At 47.9% G+C, this 26,976-nt stretch overlaps 1 protein-coding gene across 1 annotated transcript; it reads left to right on the top strand.

Moving 5' to 3' along the window:
• The first annotated feature begins 2,534 nt into the window (after nt 1-2,534).
• On the top strand, nt 2,535-26,976 carry LOC144603858 (cytochrome P450 3A13-like). The gene is given in 15 exon segments (XM_078417624.1): nt 2,535-2,576; nt 2,578-2,604; nt 2,606-2,634; nt 5,006-5,099; nt 7,407-7,459; nt 7,665-7,764; nt 10,648-10,761; nt 13,353-13,438; nt 16,369-16,517; nt 17,577-17,704; nt 19,561-19,654; nt 21,720-21,880; nt 24,360-24,586; nt 25,369-25,531; nt 26,524-26,976. Coding segments are annotated over 15 exon segments (1,563 nt in total). The 3' UTR covers nt 26,620-26,976.

The following is a 26,976-nucleotide window of genomic DNA, read 5'->3' as shown; positions in this document are numbered from 1 at the left end:
TTGGGGATTCATTGGCAGATGGGTGGATAAAGGCAAGAGATGAAAAGGTGACAAAAAGGAGACAAAAGGGTGTCCGGTGAGGAGAAAAGGAAGTGAAATGAAAAGCCAGAAGGAGGGATAAAGGTGGAAGGGGGGAAGGGGGGTTGGGGGCTTGTGGTGAAAAATGGATTGCATCAGGATGTGGGGAGGGGCACAGGCAAGAGATGGGGGGGGGGGGGGGGAAAGGGGTTATCTAAAATTGGAGATTTCAATGTTCATACCCGAAACGTCACCCATTCCTTTTCTCCAGAGATGCTGTCTGACCTGCTGAGTTACTCCAGTTTTTTTGTGTCTATTTCCAATTCACAACACCCGTCATACCATTTGTTTACAGCTTTTGTTTTGAACTGGTATTGTTAATAATATCGGCTGATTATTGTCAGGTGCAGCAGAAAATGTGCTTTAGTTCCACCCAGATAAATTACACGATACAGTAGGTGATTGCGGCAAGAGAAAGGAAACCAAGTTCAGAATATAGCGTGGCAGTGAGAGGGAGAGTGCAGATAAAATGAAAGCAAAGGCCGCAATGCTTATCTTGTTTGCTAATCCCTCCCTCCCTCTGTAATCTCATCCAACCTCACATATTCCATGACAACAGTTCAACAGTCCAATATTATTTTATTGTCAAGTGTTCCTAAGTACAGTGAAATTCTTTTTTTTGTATTCAGTTCAGTACCAATCCTACTATACATTAATGATAGTGGGGGCATGGAACGCTGCCCGAGGAGGTAGTTAAGGCAGGGACTATCCCAACGTTTAAGAAACATTTACACAGGTACATGGATACGACAGGTTCGGAGGGATATGGGCCATACATCCCCAGGTGGGACCAGTGTAGCTGGGACATGTTGGCCACTGTGGGCAAGTTGGGCCAAAGGGCCTGTTTCCACACTGTTTAACACTATAATTATTATGCTCACTCATAGGTATTACAATTTCATCTCGGCAGCAATAAAGAACAGAAGGGTCTGAAGAAAGGTTCCAACCCAAAACGACACCTGTTCCTTTTCTCCACAAATGCTGCCTGACCCGCTGAGTTACTCCAGCATTTGGGGTCTATATTAACAATAAATAAGACGAACTGTTCCTATTGCATTTCCTCTTTATAGTTTGATGAAATAAAGTTTAAAATAACGAGATTATCCGTACTCTGCAAAACTCAGTGGGTTGTGTTGACATGACCTAAGTAACGAGGGTAGACACAAAAATGCTGGAGTAACTCAGCGGGACAGGCAGCATCTCTGGAGAGAAGGAAAGGGTGATGTTTTGTGTCGCTCTCGGGAGAGAAGGATGGGTCTCTACTCCTTGGGGTACAGGAGGATGAGGGGTGATCTTATAGAGGTGTACAAAATCACGAGAGGAATAGATGGGGTAGATGCACAGAATCTCTTGCCCAGAGTAGGGGAATCGAAGACCAGAGGACATGGGTTCAAGGTGAAGGGGAAAAGATTTAATAGGAATCTGAGGGGTAACTTTTTCACACAAAGGATGGTGGGTGTATGAAACAAGCAGGTACAGGTACATGGATAGGGCAGGTTTGGAGGGATATGGACGAAGCGCAGGCAGGTGGAGTAGCTGGGACATGTTGGCCGGTGTGGGCAAGTTGGGCTGAAGGGCCTGTTTCCACACTGTATCACTCTATGACTATGAATGGGTGACATCACGGGTCGAGACCCTTGTTCAGACATGACCTAAGTGACGAGGATCTCCTCCGTCGGTTCCTCTGCACAAGATGCTGGCTCCAGTCCATATTCGAAACATATAAGATTATTAAGGGGTTGGACACGTTAGAGGCAGGAAACATGTTCCCAATGTTGGGGGAGTCCAGAACCAGGGGCCACAGTTTAAGAATAAGGGGTAGGCCATTTAGAACGGAGATGAGGAAAAACTTTTTCAGTCAGAGAGTTGTAAATCTGTGGAATTCACTGCCTCAGAAGGCAGTGGAGGCCAATTCTCTGAATGCATTCAAGAGAGAGCTAGATAGAGCTCTTAAGGATAGCGGAGTCAGGGGGTATAGAAACATAGAAAATAGGTGCAGGAGTAGGCCATTCGGCCCTTCGAGCCTGCACCGCCATTCAATATGATCATGGCTGATCATCCAACTCAGTATCCTGTACCTGCCTTCTCTCCATACCCCCTGATCCCGTTAGCCACAAGGGCCACAAATTCCACAGATTCACCACTCTCTGTGTGAAAAAAAACTTACTGATTGAGAATGATCAGCCATGATCACATTGAATGGTGGTGCTGGCTCGAAGGGCCGAATGGCCTCCTCCTGTGTCTATTGTCTGATCAGATGTGCAGCACTTTGGTCAACGTGGGTTGTTTTTAAATGTGCTATACAAATATAATTGACTTGACCTTGACTTGACTTGTTGTCTATTGTCTATTGTCTGTTGTCCAGTCCATAATCCAGTCACCGTCTCCACCCCTAAGTGGGAGGTGCCACCTCCTCGCTTGTTCACCAGACGTGCCCAGAGTTCGCAGGCTGCAGGATGTCCACCTTGTTATGGGAGAGTTTGGGGGCGATGCGGGCCCGCCCTGTCGGGGCAAACCTGGATCCTTCCTGCTGACTCTCCTCGCTTTGCTGGGCTGGTAAGTGACCCGGCTGCCTGATTCACCGGCGACCCCAGTCAGGACAACGCACAAGTTGCTCCTGGGTCTGAGAAGAAAGTTTAACTGCAGCTAAAACGTGTGGGAAGGAACTGCAGATAGATGCTGTAAGAAAATAACCGCAGATAGATGCTGGTTTCAACCGAAGATCGTACAAAAAGCTGGGGTAACTCAGCGGGAAAGGCAACATCTCTGGAGAGAAGGAATGGGGTCGGGACCTTGGCACTTCCACCTCCCCCCCCTGCTCCCCCCTCCCCCCCCCTGCTCCCCCCTTCCCCCCCCCTTCCCCCCCCTCCCCCCCACCTCCTCTCCCCCTCCCCCTCCCCCACCTCCTCTCCCCCTCCCCCTCTCCCCCTCCCCCTCCTCCTCCTCCCCCCCTCCCCCCCTCCTCCTCCCCCCCTCCCCCCCTCCTCCTCCCCCCCTCCTCCTCCCCCCCCTCCCCCCTCCTCCCTCCTCCCCCCTCCCCCCCTCCTCCTCCTCCCCCCCTCCCCCCCTCCTCCTCCCCCCCCTCCCCCCTCCTCCTCCTCCCCCTCCCCCCCTCCTCCTCCTCCCCCCCCTCCTCCTCCTCCTCCTCCTCCTCCCCCCCCTCCTCCTCCTCCCCCCCCTCCTCCTCCTCCCCCCCCTCCTCCTCCTCCCCCCCCTCCTCCTCCCTCCCCCCCTCCTCCTCCTCCCCCCCCTCCTCCTCCTCCAAGATTTAAACTTTAAAATGTGATGAGCACAGTGTGAAGAAGGTCCAACGTTGTTGTGTCTATCTTCGGTGTAAAACCAGCACCTGCAGCTCCTTCCTGCACGTTTCTGTAAACGTTGAGTTAACAACAAACCGCGCAGGCGGTGTCTGAGAGGAGAGCAGAATCACATTGACCTTTCAGACCAAGACCCCCCTTTCCCAGTAGAACTGGAAAATCGAGAAGTGGCAGGGAGGGGTGGAGAGAAATAATGCAGGACAAAGTTGTAAAGATCGCCACTACTTTAAAAACAACTCGAAGTTAGAGACAGGGGGAGATCATTTAAAAACAATCAAAAGATGTAAAAAAGCAAGGAATTTCAGATGCTGGTTTACACAAAAGGACACAAAGGTAAGATGTCCCCTTCCTTTGTCCGTCCGTCCCCCCCCCCCCCCCCCCCCCCCCCCCCGACACCAGTCTGAGGAAGTATAAGAAAATAACTGCAGATGCTGGTACAAATCGAAGGTATTTATTCACAAAATGCTGGAGTAACTCAGCAGGTCAGGCAGCATCTCAGGAAAGAAGGAATGGGCGACGTTTTCGGGTCGAGACCCTTCTTCAGACGACCCGAAATGTCACCCATTCCTTCTCTCCTGAGATGCTGCCTGACCTGCTGAGTTACTCCAGCATTTTGTGAAATAAATACCTTCGATTTGTACCAGCATCTGCAGTTATTTTGTTACACTACAAAAGTGAGTTGTTGTATTTTGGGACGTCTAACAAGGGCAGGCCCTACACAGTAAATGTGGGAGTCACTGGGGAGTGTTGTAAAGCAGAGGGATCTAGGAGTACAGATGCATGGTTCCTTGAAGTCAGAGTCACAGGTAGATAAGGTGGTCAAAAAGGCTTTTGGCACATTGACCTTCATCAGTCAGAGTATTGAGTATTGAAGTTGGGAAGTCATGGTACAGTTATATAAGACGTTGGTGAGACTGCATTTAGAATATTGTGTTCAGTTCTGGGCACCAAGTTTAGTTTAGTATAGTTTAGAGAAACAGCGAGGAAACAGGCCCTTTGGTCCACCGGGTCCGCGCCGACCAGCGATCGCCACACATTAACACCATCCTGCACCCACTCGGGACAATTTTTACATTTACCAACCTGTGCGAATTTGGGGTGTGGGAGGAAACCGAAAACCTCAGAGAAAACCCACGCAGGTCACGGGGAGAACGTTGGCTGGTGTGGGCAATTTGGACCGAAGGCCTGTTTCCACGCTCTTAAGTGCTGGAGTAACTCAGTGGGTCGGGCAGCATCTCTGGAGAACATGGAAAGTTGGACCTTTGGAGAATGGGGACCAAGAGGGTAGTTACTTCAAATTGTTAATTTGTGTATGAATTCCCAAGATTTGAAACATGCCCAGAAGGGAGGGAAGTTGCTCTCCGAATGATGAGGACAAAAACAGAGAGGAGGTGGCAGGGAGAAGTGAGGCCACAAATCTCCCCGGCAGAATGAACCGGGGCGATCCGCAAAGTAGGCAGCCAATCTCCCTTTAATTTGCCCAAAGAAACCGCTGACAATGCACTTTCTGTGAAGGACCACAGAGCATAAGTGGATTAGAGATTTGTTTAAATTAACCAATATTTTGTTTTTTTATTTCAAGATTGTAACCATTTTAATTAAATCCACAGGTACAGCGTTTTGCCATTTAGGTTTTTTAAACGACTTGGGATTCCGGGGCCGATGCCAATGCCATTCATAGGAACATTCTTTCATTACAGAAAAGTATGATTCTGTTTTTATTTTAATTCTATTTTTACTGGGTCGATAATTCCTGCTAACACTCCAGCTGGTATCAAATAGACAATAGGTGCAGGAGAAGGCCATTCGGCCCTTCGAGCCAGCACCGCCATTCAATGTGATCATGGCTGATCATTCTCAATCAGTACCCCGTTCCTGCCTTCTCCCCATACCCCCTGACTCCGCTATCCTTAAGAGCTCTATCTAGCTCTCTCTTGAATGCATTGGTTAAAAGAAGGTTTCCTGCTGTTTGCCACCAGAGGTGTCATCAGTTTCCCCAACCTAAAGTTCCCTTCTTAAAAGTTTATACATCTACAACCTCACAACCCAACGATTTTGTACTCCATGCCTTGCCCGGTGAAGCCAAATATGCCCTATGCCCACTTCACCACTTGTGTTGCCACTTTTAGTGAGCTACTAGACCAAATCGACCCGTTGGGCCCAAACCTCTCCTGCATTGGTGCAGCACCCTCTCCTCCCCCTCCCTCCCATCCCCCCTCCCATCCCCCCCTCCCCTCTTCCCCCTCCCCTCCTCAAAGATTTAAACTTTAAAATGTGAATAACTTTTAAAATATAACACCGATTTCAATTAAACTTCTTCCATTAGCACCAAAGGGACGACGGTGAGCAAGGTGGGCCTAAAATAGTCGCACTATCGTGCACCATTTTGGCTGTAGTTCAGGAACAAACAAACAAACAAATGAGAGTTTTAATATATAGATGGACCCTAAGACTTCATAAGGAATCCATTGCCACAGAGGGCTGTGGAGGCCAAGTCAATGGATATTTTTACGGCAGAGATTAATAGATTCTTGATTATTGCGGGTGTCAGATGTTATGGGGAGAAGGCAGGAGAATGGGGTTGAGAGGGAAAGATAGATCAGCCTAATGACTTAAGAACTTATGAACTCTCGATACCACAATGCTCAATGCAAGGGTTCTGCACTTTACTGTATACTTTGATCTTACATTTGACTTCCCAAAATACAACACCTCGCAACTTGCCCAGGTTAAACTCTCCATCAAAATTCCCAAATCATCTGCATTCTTGGACAACCTTCCTTGCTATGCACAATTTTCATTTCATCTGCAAATTTACTAACCAGGCCGCCGACATTTTCATCCAAATCATTTATACATCAGGAGGTCACTAAACACTAAGGGCGGCACAGTGGCGCAGCTGGTAGAGCCACTGCCTCACAGCGCCAGAGACCCGGGTTCAATCCTGACCTCGGGTGCAATGTATGTGTGGAGTTTCTACGTTCTCCCTGTGACCGTGGGCGTTTCCTCAAGATGCTCCAGTTTCCTCCCACATCCCAAAGACATGCGGGTTTGCAGGTTAATTGGCCTCTGTAAAATTGCCCCCAGAGTGTAGGGATTGGATGCGAAAGTGGGGTAACGTAGAACTTGTGATCAGTAGTCGGCGTGGACTCGGTGGGTCGAAGGGCATGTTTTCACGCTATATCTTTAAACTAAACACGCTTATGATTCCCTTAGATGCTTCTCATCCAACATTGCCTGTCTTATAGCTCGAGCAAGTGTAACATATTCACCTCAAGCACACTCAGGACAAGATGCGACCACCTGTACCTTTCTGCTGCTTGTGCCCCTACACCTGGATTCAATAGTATTACAGATCTCCCACTAGTGGTCCGGCACCTCCTTTAATCTGGACAAAAGTTCATGAGCGCTCTTGAAATCCCTTACCGGAAGTCCCCCTGAAAATGTGGCGCCTCGGTCGGGTGAGGCGGCCGACCTCGACCTCATCGGGACTTCCGCGGCCAATCGGTGGGTCGAATTTGCCCCCTGCGGCCGGGGCTCTGGAACTCCGGCCCGGCCGGAGCCAGTAGTTACGGTCCCATCCACCTCCGAGGGCGACTTTGTGGGCCGGTATCTCGGCCCCCCCAGCGGTCTGGGCGGACCGGTCGGGTAACGTCGGACTTCTCTCGCGACCACTGTTGGTCCGGTAAAACGGATAATCCAGAAAGGCTGTGGAACCAAGGCTGCTGGGAAGTTAGTCAGAAAAAGCTGGAGTAACTCAGCGGGACAGGCAGCATCTCTGGAGAGAAGGAATGGGTGACGTTTTGGGTCGAAACCCTTCTTCAGACTGGAGAAGGGTCTTGACCCAAAATGTCACCCACTCCTCTCCAGAGATGCTGCCTGTTATTCCAACTTTTTGTGTTTATCTTCAGTTTAAACCAGCATCTGCAGTTTTTTCTTACGCTGCTGGAAAATTAGTGGTGGAACTGTCTGCGATCACTATCACTGACGATTTGTTTTCCTCTCGGCCAGGGCATGTTTAACTTTGATGTGGAATGCTACAGGAAGTATGGAAATATTTGGGGGTAAGTATATTTTTCCGTTTCAAAATACATTTCCAAGCCACATTACAGAATGTTTTCCAAACAAAAGTTGGACATATGGTCACTCTTTCATTCAAGTATTGACACTGAGGTGTCTCGAGTTTTAATGAGCCTTGATATTTCTACTTCTTTTTTGCTTATTATGAAGAATCAAACTGGCGAAATATTTATGTTTGTTTTCATTCAGGATTTATGATGGAAGAAAACCAGTTCTCTGCATTATGGAACCCGACCTGATTAAAACTATTTTAATAAAAGAATTCTACACCGTATTCACCAACAGGCGGGTGAGCATTTCTGTGTAGAAAGGAACAGTGGATGCTGGTTTACTCCGAAGATAGACACAAAATGCTGGAGTAACTCAGCAGGTCAGACAGCATCTCTGGAGAAAACGGAATAGGTGACATTTCGGGTCGAGACCCTTCTTCAGACTGAGAGCCCCTGAACTAGTGTGAACAAGTAATCGATGGTCTGTAGACAATAGACAATAGGTGCAGGAGTAGGCCATTCAGCCCTTCGAGCCAGCACCGCCATTCAATGCGATCATGGCTGATCACTCTCAATCAGTACCCCGTTCCTGCCTTCTCCCCATACCCCCTTACTCCGCTATCCTTAAGAGCTCTATCCAGCTCTCTCTTGAAAGCATCCAACGAACTGGCCTCCACTGCCTTCTGAGGCAGAGAATTCCACACCTTCACCACCCTCTGACTGAAAAAGTTCTTCCTCATCTCCGTTCTAAATGGCCTACCCCTTATTCTCAAACTGTGGCCCCTTGTTCTGGACTCCCCCAACATTGGGAACATGTTATCTGCCTCTAATGTGTCCAATCCCCTAATTATCTTATATGTTTCAATAAGATCCCCCCTCATCCTTCTAAATTCTAGTGTATACAAGCCCAATCGCTCCAGCCTTTCAACATACGACAGTCCCGCCATTCCGGGAATTAACCTAGTGAACCTACGCTGCACGCCCTCCATAGCAAGAACATCCTTCCTCAAATTTGGAGACCAAAACTGCACACAGTACTCCAGGTGCGGTCTCACCAGGGCCCGGTACAACTGTAGAAGGACCTCTTTGCTCCTATACTCAACTCCTCTTGTTACGAAGGCCAACATTCCATTGGCTTTCTTCACTGCCTGCTGAACCTGCATGCTTCCTTTCATTGACTGATGCACTAGGACACCCAGATCTCGATGAACTCCCCCTCCTCCTAACTTGACACCATTCAGATAATAATCTGCCTTTCTATTCTTACTTCCAAAGTGAATAACCTCACACTTATGTACATTAAACTGCATCTGCCATGTATCCGCCCACTCACACAACCTGTCCAAGTCACCCTGCAGCCTTATTGCATCTTCCTCACAATTCACACTACCCCCCAACTTAGTATCATCTGCAAATTTGCTAATGGTACTTTTAATCCCTTCGTCTAAGTCATTAATGTATATCGTAAATAGCTGGGGTCCCAGCACCGAACCTTGCGGTACCCCACTGGTCACTGCCTGCCATTCCGAAAGGGACCCATTTATCCCCACTCTTTGCTTTCTGTCTGTCAACCAATTTTCTATCCATGTCAGTACCCTACCCCCAATACCATGTGCCCTAATTTTGCCCACTAATCTCCTATGTGGGACCTTGTCGAAGGCTTTCTGAAAGTCGAGGTACACCACATCCACTGACTCTCCCTTGTCAATTTTCCTAGTTACATCCTCAAAAAATTCCAGTAGATTTGTCAAGCATGATTTCCCCTTCGTAAATCCATGCTGACTCGGAATGATCCCGTTACTGCTATCCAAATGCTCAGCAATTTCGTCTTTTATAATTGACTCCAGCATCTTCCCCACCACTGATGTCAGACTAACTGGTCTATAATTACCCGTTTTCTCTCTCCCTCCTTTCTTAAAAAGTGGGATAACATTTGCTATCCTCCAATCCACAGGAACTGATCCTGAATCTATAGAACATTGAAAAATGATCTCCAATGCTTCCACTATTTCTAGAGCCACCTCCTTAAGTACTCTGGGATGCAGACCATCAGGCCCTGGGGATTTATCAGCCTTCAGTCCCATCAGTCTACCCAAAACCATTTCCTGCCTAATGTGGATGGAGTCTGTATGGAGTTCCTCAGATTGCGAAAGGGTCTCAAGCCGAAACATCACCTATTCCTTTTCTCCACAGATGCTGCCTGACCCGCTGAGTTACTCCAGCATTTTGTGTCTTATCTAAAGCATTTCTGTGCATTGACCCAGCAGTTTCACTTGTAGCCCTGTTCCTGTTTCATTCTCTTCACTTCTGTAATTAGATTAGCTTTCTTGGTTAGACACAAAATGCTGGAGTAACTCAGTGGGCTCGGCAGCATCTCTGGAGGAAAGGAGAGGAGACGTTTCAGGTCGGAACACTTCTTCAGACTGAAAGATAGAGGTGGGGGAGAAGGGAAACTGGAGGCGAGAAAAGACCAGAACAAATCAGGGCCAGCAACAGATGACAGAAAGGTGGAGTCCATAATGGCCCATTGTTGGCCGGGGAAGATATGGTAACGAGAGGGATACAAGGATGTGAACAGTGGAACTGGGAGGGTGACTTGGGTGGGTATGGAGGGGGAGAGGGGAGGGATTGCATGAGTTTCTTGGTGCAGGATGCAGCCCCACTTTTCCAATGCCATGCATTTAATGGAGTTGCGGTAACATTACCTAAGCTAGTAAGGGATTTTAGGAGTCACAAGGAACTGCAGATGCTGGAATCTTGAGCAAAACAATAAGTGCTGGAGGAACTCAGCAGGTCTGGCAGCATCTATGGAAGGAAATGGATAGACAATGTTTTGGGTCAGGGTCCTTCTTCAATAACAGCTGTGTTCTTAAGAGACAATGGTGCCTGATTATTACAAGAAGGTAACATAGAAACAGTTTTTCCACCTAAACTATTGAAATCCAAGACAGCTTTTTTTTTTTTTTGCTTAACAAGTTCCAAAGTAACAAAGTGGTTCTCTTGAATTTCTTGAAATCCCGTTAAATTTGCATTATAAAATATTTGGCCCACATAATGCAAACAGTATTCCCCAATTCATCACTTATGTTATATCCAATTCATGTTGTGGAAACGCGTGTTATAGAGAATCTTGCACGTGAAGCCGGTACAAACATGAGATGTTTAATCTTCATTCCTTTCAGGATTTTGGTCTGAATGGGCCATTCGAGGACTCCGTGATGATTGTTCCAGATGAACGATGGAAGAGAATCCGAAGTGTGCTTTCGCCAACCTTTACCACTGGGAGACTGAAAGAGGTGAAGATGTGAAACTCCTATAAATCAAATCTGATCTTTGAACCTGTTCTTGTACATTTACCTTCTACGTTTGGCCTAACAACAGGTTCATTGCATTTAGTGTAGTGTAGTTTAGAGAAACAGGCCCACCGGGTCTGCGCCAACCAGCGATCCCTGTACACTAACGCACACTAGGGACAATTTACATTTATACCAAGCCAATTAACCTACAAACCTGTACGTCTTTGGATTGTGAGAGGAAACCGGAGATCCCGGAGCAAACCCATGCAGGTCACGGAGAAAACGTACAAACTCCGTACAGACAGGATCGAACTTGGGCCTCTGGCGCTGTAAGACAGCAACTCTACTGCTGTGCCAACGTGCCGCCCTTGTGAGAGAGATTATAATACATAGAAAGCTTTAATACAGAGTTTAATATCAGTCTGAAGAAGGGTCTCGTCCCGAAACGTTCCTTCTCTCCCGAGATGCTGCCTGACCCGCTGAGTTACAATAGACAATAGACGCAGAAGTAGGCCATTCGGCCATTCGAGCCAGCACCGCCATTCAATGTGATCATGGCTGATCATTCTCAATCAGTACCCCGTTCCTGCTTTCTCCCCATACCCCCTGACTCCGCTATCCTTAAGAGCTCTATCTAGCTCTCTCTTGAATGTATTCAGAGAATTGGCCTCCACTGCCCTCTGAGGCAGAGAATTCCACAGATTCACAAGTCTGACTAAAAAAGTTTTTCCTCATCTCTGTTCTAAATGGCCTACCCCTTATTCTTAAACTGTGGCCCCTGGTTCTGGACTCCCCCAACATTGGGAACATGTTTCCTGCCTCTAACATGTCCAACCCCTTAATAATCTTATACGTTTCGATAAGATCCCCTCTCATCCTTCTAAATTCTAGTGTATACAAACCTAGTCGCTCCAGTCTTTCAACATATGACAGTCCCGCCATTCCGGGAATTAACCTAGTAAACCCACGCTGCATGCCCTCAATAGCAAGAATATCCTTCCTCAAATTTGGAGACCAAAACTGCACACAGTACTCCAGGTGTGGTCTCACTAGGGCTCTGTACAACTGCAGAAGGACCTCTTTGCTCCTATACTCAACTCCTCTTGTTATGAATGCCAACATTCCATTGGCTTTCTTCACTGCCTGCTGTACCTGCATGCTTCCTTTCAGTGACTGATGCACTAGGACACCCAGATCACGTTGTACGTCCCCTTTTCCTAACTTGACACCATTCAAATAATAATCTGCCTTCCTATTCTTACCACCAAAGTGGATAACCTCACACTTATCCACATTAAACTGCATCTGCCATGCATCCGCCCACTCACACAACCTGTCCAAGTCACCCTGCAACCTCATAGCATCATCCTCATAGTTCACACTGCCACCTAGCTTTGTATCATCGGCAAATTTGCTAATGGTACTTTTAATCCCTTCATCCAAGTCATTGATGTATATTGTTTATAGCTGGGGTCCCAGCACCGAGCCTTGCGGTACCCCACTAGTCACTGCCTGCCATTCTGAAAGAGACCCATTTATCCCCACTCTTTGCTTTCTGTCTGTCAACCAACTTTCTATCCATGTCAGTACCCTACCTCCAATACCATGTGCTCTAATTTTGCCCACCAATCTCCTATGTGGGACCTTGTCGAAAGCTTTCTGAAAGTCGAGGTACTCCAGCATATTGTGTCTACCTTCGATTTAAACCAGCATCTGCCGTTTTTCTACTACATATTAATTGCATTTGGCGATCCTGATGTGGCCTCCTGTAGATCGGCGGGATCAAGTGTTGACTCCGCGACCGTTTTGCCGAACACTTGTGCACGGTCCACCATGGTCTACTGGACCTCCCAGATACTAATCCCGGATTACGGCGGCACGGTGGCGCAGCGGTAGAGTTGCTATCTTACAGCGAATGCAGCGCCGGAGACTCAGGTTCGATCCTGACTACGGGTGCCGTCTGTACGGAGTTTGTACATTCTCCCCGTGACCTGCGTGGGTTTTCTCCAAGATCTTCGGTTTCCTCCCACACTCCAAAGACGTACAGGTATGTAGGTTAATTGGCTGGGCAAATGTAAATGTGTAGGATAGTGTTAGTGTGCGGGGATCGCTGGGCGGCGCGGACCCGGTGGGCCGAAGGGCCTGTTTCTGCGCTGTATCTCTAAATCTAAAAAAATCTAAAATCTAAATCTAATCACTTTAACTCCCCTTCCTAATCCTGCACTATCCTTTCTGTCCTGGGCCTCCTCGCCCTGTGTGAGGCCACACTCGCACCTGGAGGTACAGCTCTTCATGTTCCGCCTTGGGCAGCTTTCAACCCAAAGCTATGAACATTGCTGTAGAAGGGTCTCACCCCAAAACGTCACCCATTCCTTCTCTCCAGAAATGTTGCCTGTCCCACTGTTACTCTAGCTTTTTGTGTATCTTCACCATGAACATTGATTTCTCCAATTTTAGCCAACTATGCTCAAACTGACCACCTTCCCGATGGTAGGAGCGAGAGGCAGGAACGTGGCCAGGGAGATGTGGATCTTTGATGATGTTGGTTGTTTTACCTTGCTTGTCTTTATTTTACCCTTTCCCCCCCTCAGATGTTCCCGATAATTAATCACTATGCTCAAAACCTAGTGAAATTCGCTCAAAAGAAATCAAAGCTGAACGGGGTTGATATGAAGGAGTGAGTAATCTGTCTGATTTTAGTTAGTTTCGTTTATTGTCATGTGTACCGAGGTACACTGAAATGCCTTTGTTGCGTGTTAACCTGTCAGCGGAAAGACAATGCATGATTACAATTGAGCCATTTAGAGTGTACAGATACATGATAAGGGAATAACGTTTAGTGCAAGATAAAGCCAATAAAGACTGATCAAAGACAGTCCAAGTGTCACCAATTTAAACTTTATTATTTAAACTTTTCCCCGTGCACTTTTAATCTGTTAGCGTTCTTACAGAGGAAGAAAATGATCTTGGACTCATCATAACTTTATTATCGCCTGTACATATTCTCTAGAGATGCTATAAGAACATAACTGCAGATGCTGGTACAAATCGATTTATTCACAAAATGCTGGAGTAACTCAGCAGGTCAGGCAGCATCTCGGGAGAGAAGGAATGGGTGACGTTTCGGGTCGAGACCCTTCTTCAGACTGATGTCGGGGGTGGGACAAAGGAAGGATATAGGTGGAGACAGGAAGATAGAGGGAGATCTGGGAAGGAGGAGGGGAAGGGAGGGACAGAGGAGCTATCTGAAGTTGGAGAAGTCAACGTTCATACCACCGGGCCGCAAACTGCCCAGGCGAAATATGAGGTGCTGCTCCTCCAATTTCCGGCGGGCATCACTATGGCACTGGAGGAGGCCCATGACAGAGAGGTCAGACTGGGAATGGGAGGGGGAGTTAAAGTGCTGGGCCACCGGGAGATCAGTTGCGTTAATGCGGACCGAGCGCAGGTGTTCAGCGAAGCGATCGCCGAGCCTGTGCTTGGTTTCGCTGATATAAATAAGTTGACATCTAGAGCAGCGGATGCAATAGATGAGGTTGGAGGAGGTGCAGGTGAACCTCTGTCTCACCTGGAAAGACTGTTTGGGTCCTTTGATGGAGTTGAGGGGGGAGGTAAAGGGACAGGTGTTGCATCTCGTGCGGTTGCAAGGGAAAGTGCCCGGGGTTAGGGTGGTTTGGGTAGGAAGGGACGAGTGGACCAGGGAGTTGCGGAGGGAACGGTCTCTGCGGAACGCAGAGAGGGGAGGGGATGGGAAGATATGGCCAGTGGTGGGGTCCTGTTGTAGGTGACGGAAATGTTGGTGGATGATATGTTGGATCCGCTGGCTGGTGGGGTGGAAGGTGAGAACGAGGGGGATCCTGTCCTTGTTGCGAGTGGGGGGAGGGGGAGCAAGAGCGGAGCTGCGGGATGTAGAAGAGACCCTAGTGAGAGCCTCATCTATAATGGAGGAGGGGAAGCCCCGTTTTCTGAAAAACGAGGACATCTCGGAAGCCCTAGTCTGAAACACCTCATCCCGGGCGCAGATGCGGCGTAGACGGAGGAATTGGGAGTAGGGGATAGACTTTTTGCAGGGGACCGGGTGGGAAGAAGTGTAGTCCAGATAGCTGTGCGAGTCGGTGGGCTTGTAGTAAATGTCCGTCACTAGTTTTTCTCCTGTGATGGAGATGGTGAGGTCCAGAAACGGGAGGGAGATGTCAGAGATAGTCCAGGTATATTTAAGGGCAGGATGGAAATTGGAGGTGAAGTGTATGAAGTCAGTGAGTTCTGCATGGGTGCAAGAGGTAGCACCAATGCAGTCGTCGATGTAGCGGAGGTAGAGTTCGGGGATGGGGCCAGTGTACGTCTGGAACAGGGATTGTTCGACGTACCCGACAAAGAGGCAGGCGTAGCTAGGGCCCATGCGAGTGCCCATAGCTACGCCTCTGGTTTGGAGAAAGTGGGAGGAGTCAAAGGAGAAGTTGTTGAGGGTAAGAACCAGCTCTGCTGGGCGGAGGAGAGTGTTGGTCGATGGGGATTGGCTGGTTCTACGGTCGAGGAAGAAACGGAGGGCTTCGAGACCATCCTTGTGGGGGATGGAAGTGTAGAGTGACTGGACATCCATGGTGAAAATGAGGGAGTGGGGGCCTGGGAACCGGAAGTTATCCAGGAGATGGAGAGCGTGTGAGGTGTCTTGGACGTAGGTGGGGAGGGATTTAACCAGGGGGGATAGGATGGAGTCGAGGTAGGTAGAGATAAGTTCGGTGGGGCATGAGCAGGCAGAGACAATGGGTCTGCCGGGACAGTTGTGTTTGTGGATTTTGGGTAGGAGGTAGAATCGGGCCGTGCGGGGCTGGGGAACTATGAGATTGGAGGCACTGAGGGGTAGATCGCCGGAGTTGGTGAGGTCGGTGATGGTGCTGCTGATGAAGGTCTGGTGTTTATCGGTGGGGTCATGGTCCAGGGATAGGTAGGAAGAGGTGTCTGATAGTTGTCGTCTGGCCTCGGTGCGGTAGAGGTCAGCACGCCAGACTACCACAGCCCCTCCCTTGTCAGCGGGTTTAATTATTAAGTCCGGGTTGTTGCGGAGTGAGTGGAGGGCTGCACGTTCAGGAGGGGAGAGGTTGGAGTTAGTCAGGGGAGTGGAGAATTTGAGGCGGCTGATGTCACGCCGGCAGTTTGAAATAAAAAGTTCTAGTGAGGGTAGTAGGCCATACTGGGGGGTAAAAGTGGAGGGGGTCCGTTGGAGACGGGAGAAGGGGTCATCAGTGGTGGGTCGGGACTCCTTACCATGGTAAAAGGCTCGGAGGCGGAGGCGGCGGAAGAAGAGCTCCACGTCATGGCGGACGCAGAACTCGTTGATGTGGGGGCGGAGGGGAACAAAGGTAAGGCCTCTGCTGAGGACCGACCGTTCAGTGTCTGAAAGGGGGAGGTCTAGAGATGCTGCCTGGCCCGCTGAGTTACTCCAGCACAGTGCCTTTTGCTCACAATTCCAGCTTCTGCAGTTTCAAATATATAGATATATTTGTAAGAAAGCTAGCCTGGATCTGTGACGTAAATTCTATGTAGCGACTAAATTGTCTCATGTGGTTAAATAGTCAACAGTTGTTGATGAGTGCTCTTCCTTCTCAGTGTGTTTGGCTCCTACAGTATGGATGCGGTCACCAGCACTTCTTTCAGTGTGGACATTGACTCCATCAACAATCCCAAAGACCCATTTGTCACCAATGTCAAGAAACTTGTAGATTTTTCCTTCTTTGACCCTGCACTACTTTTGGTTGGTAAGTGATTCAAACTATTAATTTAGGGAAATCTGAAGTGTTCCTTCTAAGATCTGTGGTTAAGGAAATCTCCATTCAGTTGCATAAGTTCATAAGTCATAGGAGCAGAATTAGGCCATTCAGCCCATCGAGTCTCCTCTGCCATTCAATCATGGCTGATCTATCATTCCCTTTCAACCCCATTCTCCTGCCTTCTCCCCATGACCTTTGGCACCCTTGCTAATCAAGAATCTGTCAATCTCCGCTTTTAAAATACCCAATGACTTGGCCACCACCGTCATCTGTGTCAATGAATTCCACAGATTCACCACCCTCTAGCTAAAGAAATCCCTCCTCGTCCCGACCCCATCTGGCTCCTCAGTTCCTCCAGCGCTTTGCTTTTGTGCTCAATATTCCCGCATCAGCAGTCTCTTGATCTGGAGGTCTTCTTCTCAGTGCTGTCTGTGGAAATTGCTGTCCACTGTATTCCTACATTATGTGAGGAACTACTTTTCAATAATGTTTAATTGGTAGTGCAGCATCTTGAATTCCTGGAGTCTGTGAGAGGCGCAATAAAATTCAGGTCTTTCCTGCTTTGTCCCCAACTCTGCACCATTCCACTTCAGTCTTTATCCACTGTTACTTTCCTCCTTTTTGAATTGATTGATTGAAAGATACAGCATGGAAACAGGCCCTTCATCCCACACAGTTCTCGACAACCATCTAGTTTACACTTGTCCCATGCTATCCCACTTTCACATCCACTCCCTACACACTAAGGGCAATTTTACACAGTCCAATTAACCTACAACCCGCACGGATTTGGGATGTGGGAGGAAACCGGAGCACCCGGAGGAAACCTACTTGGTCACAGGGAGATCGTTCAAAGTCCACACACACACACAGTACCCAAGGTCAGGATCATTCCGGGTCTTTGACACTGTGAGGTGGCAAGCCTACCAGCTGTGCCAGTTTGCCATCCCGGCTTAATTATACCTTCCACTCCATCACTCTTTACTACTTTTCCACTCCACAATGTCCAAAAGCAGTAATTTGTGTGTTTTTTTCCTTTTTTTCCAGTATTATTTCCTATCTTTATTCCAATCCTGGCAAAATTTAATTGCAGCTTCTTCCCAAGAGATGTGGGTGCGTTTTTCATGGCAGTCGTGTCAAAAATAAAGGCAAAGAGGCAGAAAAGCATACACACTGTGAGTATTAATCTCACCATGGAGTCATGGAGCAATACGGTGGCATCATAATAGAGCTACTGCCTTGCAGCGCCATTGTCCCGGGTTCGATACTGACTATGGGTGCTAGGCATAGGAGTTTCATGTTCTCCCCGTGACCTGCCGGGGTTTTTCCGAGATGCTCAGTTTCCTCCCACACTCCAAAGACGTACAGATTTGTAGGTTAATTGGCTTGGCGTAAATGTAAAAAAATGTCCCTGGTGTGTGCAGGGTAGTGTTAACGTCCGCGGATCGATCGCTGGTCGGCGGGGATTCGGTGGGCCGAAGGACCTGCTTCCGCTCTGTATCTCTAAACTAAACTAAACTAAACAAGCCCTTTGGCTCAACTCGTTCATGCTGAACATGTTGCCCCATCTAAACTAGTCCCGTTTCCCTGCATTTGGCCCATATCCCTCCAGTCGCCTAATAGATTGATGTAGGTAGGTAATGGGGTCAGAGATAGAGACAAAATGCTGGAGTAACTCAGCGGGCCAGGCAGCATCTCTGGAGAGAAGGAATGGGTGATGTTTCGGGTCGAGACCCATCTTAGGTAATGGTAAACATGAACCTCCAGAAGTCATTTGATAAGGGACCACTTACGAGGCTTAGCAACGTAGATGAAGCTCTTGGCACAGTTGCCAGAATGTGAGAGCTACAGGGGGAGGTTGAACGGGCTAGGACCTTTTTCCTAGGAGCCCAGGTGGATTAGGGGTGATCTAATAGAGGTGTATAAGATCATGAGGGGAATGGATAGGGTAAATGCACTATTAGTCAGAGTAGGGCAATCAAGAATCAGACATGGGTTTAAGGTTAGAGGGGCCAGATTCAATCAAAATCTGAGGGGCAACTTTTTCACTCAGATGGTGGTAGCTATGAGGAACGAGCTGCCAGAGGAGGTAGTTGAGGCAGGTACTATCACAACATTTAAAAGACATTTGGACAGGCATATGGATAGGAAATGTTTACAAGGATATGGGCCAAACACAGGCAGGTGTGATTAGTGTAGATGGGGTCTCTTGGTCGGCATGGGCAAGTTAGGCTTGTTTCCATACTGAATGCCTCTGCTTCTATGACTCTAACAGAAATCAGAGGTTGGCGATGAACGGATATTTCTTAAACAGGATAGGGATAAATAACCGTGTCTCCCAGGGACCTATATTGCCACGATTGCTATTTGGTCTACTTTAATGAATTAGTCTTGGGGACACAAGCCACCGTTTAATTGTAAATATCAATATTGAGAACTGCAAAGAAGATGGGTTGATGGGAGGAACAAGAGATTTGCTCGTATAGTGAGCTGGCACAGGGCCGATGTGCCAAATGACCTCTTTCTGTGCCGTAACCATTCTATGGTACGGAGGGTGGAGGTCAGAACTGGCTTTTCTTCCGTAATTAGAATCTAGGTTCAGTTTAGTTTAGTTTAGAGATACAGCACAGAAGCAGACCCTTTGGCCCATCGAGTCGCTGCCGACCAGTGATCCCCGCACATTTACACTATCCTGCACACACTAGGGACAATTGTGCAACTACAATTATACCAAGCCAATTAATCTACAAACCTGTACATTTTTGAAGTGTGGGAGGAAACTGGATCTCCTGGAGAAAAGCCATGCAAGTCACGGTGAGTACGTACAAACTCCACACAGACAGCACCCGTTAGTCAGGATGGAACCCGGGTCTCTGGCGCTCTAGCAACTCTACCGCTGCGCCACAGGGTGCATTCTCGCTCTGACCGTGCAGGAGGCAATTCTGCCCAATTTCAGGGCCATGGTTAATTCTAGAACTTGTTTCTGTGACCTCACGGTTGAGCCTCTGTTTCTTTTATATTTACCTGCTAGGATCGGGTGGATTTTCTGCAGATGATGGTTGATTCTCAAGTGACTGGCTCCATCACTGAGCAAGAGAACAATGCTGATGGTACAACATACAAAGGTATTACCAGTATGGTTTAGTGTGGTGTAGGGTGTGTGGTTTGGTGTGTGTAGTGGTTTGGTGTGTGGGGTGTGGTGTGGTTTGGTGTGTGGCTTGGTGTGGTGTGGAGTGTGGTGTGGTTTGGTGGGTGGTGTAGGGTGTGCCTGGTGTGGGTTGGTGTGTGGTTTGGTGTGTGGGGTGTGGTGTGTGTGGTGTAGGGTGTGCGTGGTGTGGTGTGTGGTTTGGTATGGCTTGGTGTGGTTTGATATGGTACTTTATTTGTCACATGATATCCAGCTCCTCATCTCCACCAAGTCAATCTCCTCCACCACACACTCTACACTGACAAACTGCATTACTGAAATAAAATCTTGGCTTCAATCAAACTTCCTCAAACTCAATTGCAACAAATCTGAAATCATCATCATTGGTCCAAAAATGCTCACCAAATCCACCCAAAACTTCATCCTCAACATTGATGGTCTCCCAGTATCCACCTCACCTCACATCCGGAATCTTGGAATCATCCTTGATCAAACCCTCTCCTTCGACAAACACATCAAACACATCACAAAGACAGCCTTCTTCCACCTCAAAAACATTGCCCGTCTCCGTCCATCCCTCTCCTCCACAGCTGCAGAAACCCTCATCCACGCCTTCATCACCTCCCGTCTGGACTACTGCAACAGCCTCCTCTATGGCGCACCCTCAAAAATCATCAATAAACTTCAATACATTCAAAACTCCGCTGCCCGTCTACTCACACACACCTCGATCCGTGACCATATCACCCCCGTCCTTTATAAACTCCACTGGCTCCCCATTCCCCCAGAGAATCCAGTACAAAATCCTCCTCATAACCTACAAAGCCCTCCATAACCTGGCCCCATCCTACCTGACCGACCTCCTCCACAGGCACACTCCCACCTGCACCCTCCGCTCTGCCGCTGCCAATCTCCTATCCCCCCACATCCGGACTAAACTCAGATCCTGGGGGGACAGGGCTTTCTCCATCGCTGCTCCCACCCTATGGAACTCACTACCCCAAACCGTTAGAGACTCCCCCACACTCACCACATTCAAAACATCGCTGAAGTCTCACCTGTTCAGTACTGCCTTCAACCACTGAAGGTCACCTCACCTACTGTCTCCTTTCTCTGTTCATTTATTTATTTACTTATTTATCTATTTATTAATTTCCCTATGTTCTCAAAATCTCTAAAGCGTCTTTGAGTATATGAAAAGCGCTATATAAATAAAATGTATTATTATTATTATTACATGTACCGAGGTACAGTGAAATCCATTTTTGTATACAATACAATACAATACAATACAATATATCTTTATTGTCATTGTACCCAGGGGTACAACGAGATTGGGAATGCGCCTCCCATACGATGCACTAATTTAGGTAATTTAGACAGCAGCAACCCAACGAAACGAACAGTTGTAACAGTTTTGGACAGGGTAAAGTGCAAGTTGATCTATGCGTTGTGGCCATCCGGCTCAGCAGGACCGGTTCATAGCAGCTATGGCCCTGGGGATGAAGCTGTTCCTGAGTCTGGAGGTGCGGGCATAGAAGGCCTTGTATCGTCTGCCCGATGGAAGGAGTTCGAACAGACTGTTGCAGGGGTGTGAAGAGTCTTTGTGGATGCTGGTGGCTTTTCTGAGGCATCGTGTGTTGTAGATGCCCTCCAAGTCTGGTAGCTGTGTTCCGATGGCCCTCTGAGCTCTATGGATACATTTCAGTACGTATCACTATACATAAGCACCTAAATACATCTTAGGAAGCATTCGCAATTAAAATCCATCTATTTGAAAGCACGAAGAAGGGTCCTGACCCGAAACGTCACCCATCCTTGTTCTCCAGAAATGCTGCCTGACCCACTGAGTTACTCCAGCACTTTGTGTCTATCCATCTGTCTGAAGGGTCTCGACCCGAAACAACACCTATTCCTTTTCTCCAATGATATTGCCTGACCCGCTGAGTTACTCCAGCACTTTGTGTCTATCTCCATCAATGCCAACAGTGTTTTATAAGATGGTTTGCAGAATAAACACAGGCTCTTCTCCCTCTCTGCAGCTCTGACCGATGTGGAGATCATGGCGCAAGCAATCACCTTTATCTTTGCCGGATATGAGACCACCAGTAACACGCTCTCGTACACTGCCTACAGTCTTGCTGTTCACCCCGATGTACAGAAGAAACTGCAGCAGGAAATAGACAAGGCTTTTCCCAACAAAGTGAGTCCTTGCGAAAGACCGTGATTTATCAGTTATCACCCAACTTTATTTCCTTGATGTTCCGCTGTGTTTTAAGGCCATTGAGGTTCCTGTATTTCTTCTCCTTCTCCTTCTCCTTCCCCTTCTCCTCCTCCTCCTCCTCCGTTGAGGCAAGCCAGGCCAACGTGTCATCGTCCAGGTCAATCAGACCTCGTTCACCATTCGGTGGCTGGTATTTGGGGCAACTGGTGACTATGTGCTCCACTGCCTCCACAAGACAAAGGCAGCCTCTAGGCGGCCCCTCCCCCGCGAGTAGCTGACAGGCTCATAAGCCCTTAAAGCGAAACTAATGTCTTTGCCACGTCTGCAGACCGCTAAACTCCGCGCCTCCCCAGGCCAGGCGGCACCGTCAAATGCCGCCAACTGTCGAGGTTTAGCGCTACTGCAGCTCAACGTTGAAGGCCGTACTACCGCCAAGCTCAACGTCATCGAACAGATTGCCTGTATTTCTGAGGTGGGGCCAATGTTATAAGGACAGTGGCGTTGGTTCAGAATGGGGACTTGCCCATGGTGGCGGGAAGGCGGTGAGGTGAGAGAGAGGGGATGACTATCTTTGCTCAGACAGTCACGTTTATCTCCCAGACAGAGGCGGCACGGTGGCGCAGCGGTAGAGTTGCTACCCCATAGCGCCAGAGACCCTGGTTTGATCCTGTCTGCGGATGCTGCCTGTACGGAGTTTGTACGTTCTCCCTGTGACCGCGTGGGTTTTCTCCGGGTGCTCCGGTTTCCTCCCACACTCCAAAGACGTGCAGGTTTGTCAGCTAATTGGCTTTGGTGAAAATTGTAAATTGTCCCTGGTGTGTGTAGGATAGTGTTGATGTGCGGGGATCGCTGATCGTCGCGGACTCGGTGGGCCGAAGGGCCTGTTTCCGCGCTGTATCTCTAAAGTCTAAAAGAAAAGACTAAAGCGATGGAGAAGGAGTTATTGAATATATTATAAGGGGAGATTAGCAAACATTTGAACTTTTTGCAGCGGTGCAGCTGGTAGAGTCGCCACCGCACCGTGCCACAGACCTAATCCTGCCCTAGGATGCTGTCTTGGAGTTTGCACCTTCTCTCCGTGACCGCCTGGGTTTCCTCTTGGTGCTCCTGTTTCCTCCCACCTCCCAAAGAGGTAGATTGTTTGGCCTCTGTAAAATGAAATGCTGCATTAGCAAATTTGCAGATGATACAAAGCTGGGTGGTAGTGTGAGCTGTGAGGAAGGTGCTATGAGGTTGCAGGGTGACTTGGACAAGTTGTGTGAGTGGGCGGATGCATGGCAGATGCAGTTTAATGTGGATAAGTATGAGGTTATCCACTTTGGTGGTAAGAATTAGAAGGCAGATTATTATCTGAATGGTGTCAAGTTAGGAAAAGGGGACGTACAACGAGATCTGGGTGTCCTAGTGCATCAGTCACTGAAAGGAAGCATGCAGGTACAGCAGACAGTGAAGAAAGCCAATGGAATGTTGGCCTTCATAACAAGAGGAGTTGAGTATAGGAGCAAAGAGGTCCTTCTGCAGTTGTACAGGGCCCTAGTGAGACCGCACCTGGAGTACTGTGTGCAGTTTTGGTCTCAAAATTTGAGGAAGGATATTCTTGCTATTGAGGGCGTGCAGCGTAGGTTTACTAGGTTAATTCCCGGAATGGCAGGACTGTCGTATGTTGAAAGACTGGAGTGGCTAGGCTTGTATAGACTGGAATTTAGAAGGATGAGAGGGGATCTTATCGAAACATATAAGATTATTAAGGGGTTGGACACGTTAGAGGCAGGAAACATGTTCTCAATGTTGGGGGAGTCCAGAACCAGGGGCCACAGTTTAAGAATAAGGGTTAGGCCATTTAGAACAGAGATGAGGAAAAACTTTTTCAGTCAGAGAGTTTTAAATCTGTGGAATTCTCTGCCTCAGAAGGCAGTGGAGGCCAATTCTCTGAATGTATTCAAGAGAGAGCTAGATAGAGCTCTTAAGGATAGCGGAGTCAGGGGGTATGGGGAGAAGGCAGGAACGGGGTACTGATTGAGAATGATCATCCATGATCACATTGAATGGTGGTGCTGGCTTGAAGGGCCGAATGGCCTACTCCTGCACCTATTGTCTATAAAAAGTTTTCACCGCGTGTGTAGGAAGTGAATGAGAAGGTGGGATAATATAGCACCAGTGTGAACAGCTGACCAATGGCTGGTGAGGACTCGGTGGGCCGAAGGGCCTGTTTTCATGCTGTATCTCTGTAAACTGAATGTAAGAGAACAGGAGCTGAATCAGCCCCTCAAATCTACTTCATGCAACAAAACAAGCTAAAGAACACTAAAAACATACATTTAACACATGCAATTAAAACACAAAGATGGAAAGGACAGACTGTTGGCGAGGCAGCCATTGCTGGCGCCATCCGGCTTCCATTATCACCTCCCGTCGATACTGATATCCGTGCAGTTGTTAAGTGTGTTTCTCTTTGAAGGCTCCTCCTACCTACGATGGTGTGATGTATTTGGAGTATCTGGAAATGGTGATTTGTGAAACACTTCGATTATATCCTCCTGCGCCCCGTTTGGAAAGAGTCTGCAAGAAAGATGTCAAACTCAATGGGTTGACCATTCCAAAGGACACCGTGGTCGTGATTCCTGCTTATGTCCTGCACCGCGATCCAAAGCATTGGCCAGAACCAGAGGAGTTCAGACCCGAGAGGTGAGCAATGTCTTGTGTTTCATTCGCACTGATCCTCACCCATTGTAGCTCCGCAACCGTATTAGTTTAGTGTAGAGAGACCGCGTGGGAAAACGGCCTTCAGCACTCCGTCCTCGCTGACCATCGATCACCCGTTCACACTAGTTCCACGTTGTCCCATTTTCACATCAACCCATTATACACTAAGTGCAATTTGCAGAGGCCAATTAGCCTACAAACCCACACATCTTTGGGATGTGGAAGGAAGCCGGAGCACCTGGAGGAAACCCACACAGTCACAGGGAGAAGGTGCCAACTCCACACAGACAGCATCTGTAGGATCGAACGCGGGTCTCTGGCGCTGTAAGGCACCAAGTAAACCACTGTGCCGCCCTGTGCAGTCGATGATGCCAATTCTTTACAGTCTGTCCGTGACTACCATACTGCAGGACAAGATGGATTTGTAAATTAGATTTGAGTATTAGGGAATGACATAGTTCATAAGTTGATGAGTCATAGGAGCAGAATTAGGCCATTCTGTCCATCAAGTCTACTCCGCCATTCAATCGTGGCAGATCTATCGTTCCCTCTGAACCCCATTCTCCTGCCTTCTCCCCATAACCCCTGACACTCGTACTAATCAAGTATTTGTCAATCTGCACAATGACTTGGCCTCCACAGCCGTCTGTGCAATGAATTCCACAGATTCACCACCCCCTGATTAAGTGGTTGCAGAGTCAAAGTGTTGTGTCAAAGTGTTCTCTCCTAACCCATTTGACGGCGATCTATGCCCACATCATTAGGTTCAGTAAAGAGGCAAGAGAGTCTGTGAATCCTGCCGTCTACCTGCCGTTCGGGATGGGTCCACGGAACTGCATTGGGATGAGGTTTGCTCAGCTCATGATCAAGATGGCAATCGTTTCACTCCTGCAGCATCTGACCCTCGTACCTTGTGCCGAGACACCGGTGAGTTCTGCAGACAGAGGAATTGCATGAAAAAGGGATTGAAGTGGTAAATGTTGTAGGAAGGAACTGCAGATGCTGGTTTAAACCGAAGATAGACACAGAATGCTGGAGTAACTCAGCGGGACAGGCAGCATCTCTGGATAGAAGGGTCTCGACCCGAAACGTCACCCATTCCTTCTATTCAGAGATGCTGCCTGTCCCGCTGAGTTACTCCAGCATTTTGTTTCTATCCTTGAAGTGGTAAATATTGGCGTCATTTACAAAGCACTTGCTGTAAATGGAAAGAAACAACGTGGAAACAGGCCCTTCGGCCCACTAAGTCGATGGTTGGCATGGACTTGATGGGCTGAACATTTCCATGCTGTATCTTTCAATTTATAGCTTTGTAAATGGTTCTATGTTTGCACTAGATCTATGTTATCCCACTTTCTCATCTTCCAACACACTCGGGACAATGTTACAGTGGGCCAATTAACCCACAAGCCTGCATGTCTTTGGCATGTGGGAGGAAACCGGAGCACCCAGAGGAAGCCCACATGTGGTCACAAGGAGAACGTGCAAACTCCACACAGACATAAAGGGAGTGAGTTATGGAGTGGGCAGAAAGACAATGAGATGACATTTAATTCATCTGTCAAACTTCTCTGTTAATCTGTCATCACCACGGTGGCGCAGCAGTAGAGTTGCTGCCTCACAGCGCCAGGGACCCGGGTTCGATCCTGACTACGGGTGCTGTCTGTACGGAGTTTGTACGTTCTCCCCGTGCCCTGTGTGGGTTTTCTCCGGCTTCTCCGGTTTCCTCCCACACTCCAAAGACGTACAGGTTTGCAAGTTAATTGGCTTGGTATAATTGTAAATTGTCCCTAGTGTGTAGGATAGTGTTCGTGTGCGGAGATCGCTGGTCGGCGCGGACACGGTGGGCCGACGGGTCTCTTTCCTCGCTGTGTCTATAAACTAAACAAATCTAAACACCATTCCTGTTTTTGTTGCAGATCCCATTAGAATTGAATGTGAAAGGACCGATGCATCCTAAAAAACCGATAATCCTCAAGTTTGTTCCGCGAGAAAATGTTGATTCACAGGAATAAGGCAGAAGATTCCTACTTAGGTGTGAAAATATTTAGGAGCATGTATACCTCTAACTACTGAAAATAACCATTTGGCATAGGTGTTTAGTGGAAATGTATAGAAACCTGCACCTTTAAACATATGTAGGATCTGCATTGAGGAAATAATCAAACTCAGCATCTATACTCGATCTTGTTGCTAAGAATGAATATTGGACGAGTTGTTAATGTTCTCAGAGATAATCTAACTAATTATCATTGTTCTATGAATTTTTGGTGTCTAATAAAATTAAGTATCAAGATATTTTGTTTTTTAACTTTGAAATGAATCATCCAAGAATTTAATGTGACAATTTCCATTTTCAAACTTTTTCTATA

This window comes from Rhinoraja longicauda, chromosome 21, assembly GCF_053455715.1.
Source record: "Rhinoraja longicauda isolate Sanriku21f chromosome 21, sRhiLon1.1, whole genome shotgun sequence".
Taxonomy (NCBI): Eukaryota; Metazoa; Chordata; class Chondrichthyes; order Rajiformes; family Arhynchobatidae; genus Rhinoraja; species Rhinoraja longicauda.
This window is presented reverse-complemented; position numbering and strand designations above follow the sequence as displayed.